Source organism: Odontomachus brunneus, unplaced genomic scaffold, assembly GCF_010583005.1.
Source record: "Odontomachus brunneus isolate Ranch 3 - 2012 unplaced genomic scaffold, Obru_v1 Obru_scaffold_116, whole genome shotgun sequence".
Classification (NCBI taxonomy): domain Eukaryota; kingdom Metazoa; phylum Arthropoda; class Insecta; order Hymenoptera; family Formicidae; genus Odontomachus; species Odontomachus brunneus.
In genome coordinates, this window is record NW_022639566.1 from 237,418 (window position 1) to 241,065 (window position 3,648).

A 3,648-nucleotide genomic window follows, 5' to 3' on the forward strand; every position below is an offset into this window, starting at 1 on the left:
TTACCGCGCTGCCTGCTGCCGCTTCACCGTGTCGCGACCGCACAGTACGGCGAGCGATTGCGTAAAAATTATGATGACTCGCGATCATTCGTAGAAAGTGCGGGTCTCCGTGAATGGCGAGAAATACGCGGTTCGCGACGAGACAATTAGGGCCGGGATGCACCCGGCTGGCGCCCAATGCAATAATTAGCGTTGTTATGTAGGACAAAACATGATGAAACGCTAAAAGACGTTTCAGCCAAAATGCATGTATTGCATAAACGAACATTGCGAAATACGGCAAATAAATCAAAAGTGCACGCGCTGCAGAAACATCACGTTACACTTTTGAACTGTTAGGTAATTAGGTCGGTAACCTAATTCCCTAATTTCATGAATGATATATAAAGAGTTGGACCACCTACGCGAGAGAGAGTAGAGAGAGATACTGACCAGTATAGAGGCGTACGTTACAAGTCTCAAGTGAGAGACCGCTGACTCGGGAGTAATACGAGTGTTTCGCATTATAATAACATTAACTTACTCGGTAAAGGATAAGTTAAAACGTATCTATGTGAAGTGTAATAGAACGTGATCGGAAACTGTAAGAAGACAAGTTCAATAATACATTTTTATTATAAAAACTCCTCAAGATTATAAGTTTCCCCTACTATCCTAACCGTTTGCACGTCGGCACCGGAATCCCAATTACCGGTTGTGCTTATCATAATTGAGGGCACAACAGCGTGTAACGAGAGAATTTCGCGAGCCTTGTGCCGTTCGAACTCCGCGAAGCAGAAGGATCCTCGACTACGGATCCGGCTTCCAAATGATTTCGCGACTACGCGACTCGGATCCCGCATAGCGTCTTTGTAGTATCATTCTTTGTTGTTTTTTTTTGTTAAATATAGCGTAATGTTAAACGATATGTGTGTTTATTCGTGATTCCTCCGACTCTGTCGCCTGTTCCTCTCGTGTCGTGCGAAGGAAGGTCGCGCGTCGACACAAGAACCCCGCCGCTCTACCGAGTTAGATTTTTTTTTTAGAGCTGCCGGCAAGCTCGGCCGTCGCCGCAACGGCGGAGACGAAGTTTTGGCCGTATTCTCGCGTATAACTAACGGAGAAGCGGTCACAGCCTATAGTGACTGAGAATGTTCGGTTTACTAAGAACATTCGGCTTGTTCCTCATGGGCTGGATTCGGAGGGGACTGTGCTGGGTCGTATGGTTACAGATGCTCCGCCCGGTAATTCGGCTGTTGGTGACACGTCGGGGGCCGACTTGCCCTGCGTGGTGCCATGGGATGGTTGTCAGGATTGGCAGGGGGGTCATGGTTGGGAGATCTGGTAGGTCTCGGAGGAGAAGGCTGCGTAGTGTTTAGGTGCCAATTGGTGAATCTGCTCCGCAGCAGCGTGTGCAACGACTTTCTGTTGCAACTCAGATGGGCGCGTCGGCTGTAGAGTCCCGCGCCCAACACAAGGAACGGTTGTTCAGCAAGAGGAGTGATTCCTATGCTGGAGTACTTGCGAGCCGTTCGGTAGGTGAGGTGGCTGATCCGCCCATGCGTGGTCAGAGACCGACGGTTCGTAAGATGAGGAGGATTCCGAGAACTGCAGCGGTGAATATCAGGTCTGTCGGCGATGGTCGCTTGTATGCCGTTCTCTTGAGGAAGGCCCGCGAGCGTATACAATTGGATGGTTTGGGAATTGAGGCTACTCGAATACGTCGGGCAGCTAACGGCACCATGCTGATTGAGGTCTCGGGTGCTGACTGAGCAGAGAAGGCGGACTCGCTCGCCGCAAAATTGGAGGAGGTCCTTCGTGTAGATGCCATTGTCTCTAGATCTGTGGTTAAGGGAGAGCTCCGATTGTGGGGTCTGGATGATTCGGTGTACGTAGACGAGGTTGCCTGCACCCTATCTGAAATTGGAGGTTGCCGGCTGAATGAAGTTAAGACAGGACCTATTAGGAGCATGGCCAATAGACTTGGGTCCATTTGGGTCCAGTGTCCGCTCACTGCGGCGGTCAAGGTGGCTGCGTCTGGGAGGTTACGCATTGGGTGGAGGACTGCGAGGGTTGAGCTTCTCCGTGTCCGCCCTCGGCAGTGCTTTAAATGTTGGCAATTTGGGCACATGCGTCACGTCTGTAAGTCTGAGGTTGATAGGACTGGCGCATGCTTTCGCTGTAGTGATGCCGGACATTCTGCGCGAAACTGCACTGCTAGTCCTCACTGCGTGGTTTGTGCCTCTGGAGGGAAATCCGCTGACCATCGTATGGGTACTGCAGCGTGTGGAGCTATTGGTGGTAAGGACGTAATGGCAGTGCCGAGCTGGAGGACTGGTGTCAACCCAGCACCTGATCATGGCATTTAAGGTTATCCAACTGAACGTAAATCGGAGTTGGCCTGCCTTCGATCTTATGGTCCAGCATATGGATGAGGGCGCCTCTGTGATCGGGATTGTGTCGGAACCTCCTAGACGACGCCAGGATGTGTGCGATTGGTTCGCCAGCGGTAGCGGTCTGGCAGCCATTATTGTTCGGAACCCGGTTGTACCCCTGAGTTGCACTTTGATTAGGCGAGGACGTGACATCGTCGCGGTCAGATTCGGTGATCTTGTGGTCTCATGTTACGTCTCACCTAACTCCACTAGAAATCGATACCTTGAGTTCTTAGATGAACTCGGGGATGTGGTGGGCGAAGTTGGTGGCAGGAGCACCTTAATCGGTGGTGATTTTAATGCACGTTCAGCATCTTGGGACCCGGTAGCTACTAATTGGAGGGGCACTCTTGTCGAGGAGTGGGCGGCCGAAAAAGACCTTCGCCTTATTAACGTGGATGTAACGCCTACCTGCATTAACCCGCGTGTATCGTCTGTTGTTGATCTTACGTGGACGACCGCCGATCTCTTGAAGCGTTTGGTGGACTGGTCGATCAACGCTGATATGAAGTCACTATCCGATCATTCCATAATTACATATGACGTGGTTGGTCTATGTTCTGGACCCTTCGAAACATGCTCCGTTGATCCGCATCCGCGTTGGAATTACCACCGCATGGATGTGAGGGCGCTTTCCAACGTCTTGGAGTGGGACGGTGTTGCGGGTCCTGCCGAAGACGATTCTATGTCTGCGGAGTCTTTCGCTTGCTGGTTTGACCGTGTCTTGAGGAGGGCTTGTGATTTTGCGGCTCCTAGGGCTGGGAGACCTGTCCGGAGAAATTGTGCCTACTGGTGGTTCCCCGATATCGCCGAACTCCGGTGCAAGTGTGTGCGTGCCAAGAGGCTCCTCACACGCTATAACAGCAGAATGTGCTCGCGTACGCGTCGAACCAGTTGTGTTGTTGCGGATAACGTGTCTGCGGATGTTAGGCGCTCGGATCTGCGCGGTGAGTACCGCACTGCGAGGGACAATTTGCGGAGCGCTATCCGCAAAGCTAAGACAGCAGCTTGGTTGGAATTGATCAGGGCTGTGGAGGCGGACCCTTGGGGCAGACCGTATTTATTGGTACTTAATCGTCTGAGGCGCTCGTACCCTAGGATGTCAGAGAGTCTGCCTGCTGATTTATTGCAGGCTCTTCTTGACTCTCTTTTCCCCGCTGGCGACGGGACTACGGCCGGTTCCAGTGTCGAGATTTCATGGAGAATAGAGGATGACGTGCAGCTGACGGAAACG

At 51.9% G+C, this 3,648-nt stretch overlaps 1 protein-coding gene across 1 annotated transcript; it reads left to right on the forward strand.

Moving 5' to 3' along the window:
* Positions 1–2,337: 2,337 nt before the first annotated feature.
* LOC116849456 lies at positions 2,338–3,622 on the forward strand. The gene is made up of 3 exons (XM_032826597.1): positions 2,338–3,125; positions 3,345–3,470; positions 3,547–3,622. Exons 1-3 carry the CDS (start codon positions 2,338–2,340, stop codon positions 3,620–3,622), a joined length of 990 nt encoding a protein of 329 aa, XP_032682488.1.
* Positions 3,623–3,648: the final 26 nt, after the last annotated feature.

Coding starts and splice junctions, on each gene's coding strand:
- LOC116849456 (XM_032826597.1), top strand. CDS start 2,338: ATGGCATTTAAGGTTATCCAACTGAACGTAAATCGGAGTTGGCCTGCC. Junction 3,126..3,344: donor GCGGAGTCTTTCGCTTGCTG/GTTTGACCGTGT, acceptor TGCGGATGTTAG/GCGCTCGGATCTGCGCGGTG. Junction 3,471..3,546: donor GCGGACCCTTGGGGCAGACC/GTATTTATTGGT, acceptor GATTTATTGCAG/GCTCTTCTTGACTCTCTTTT.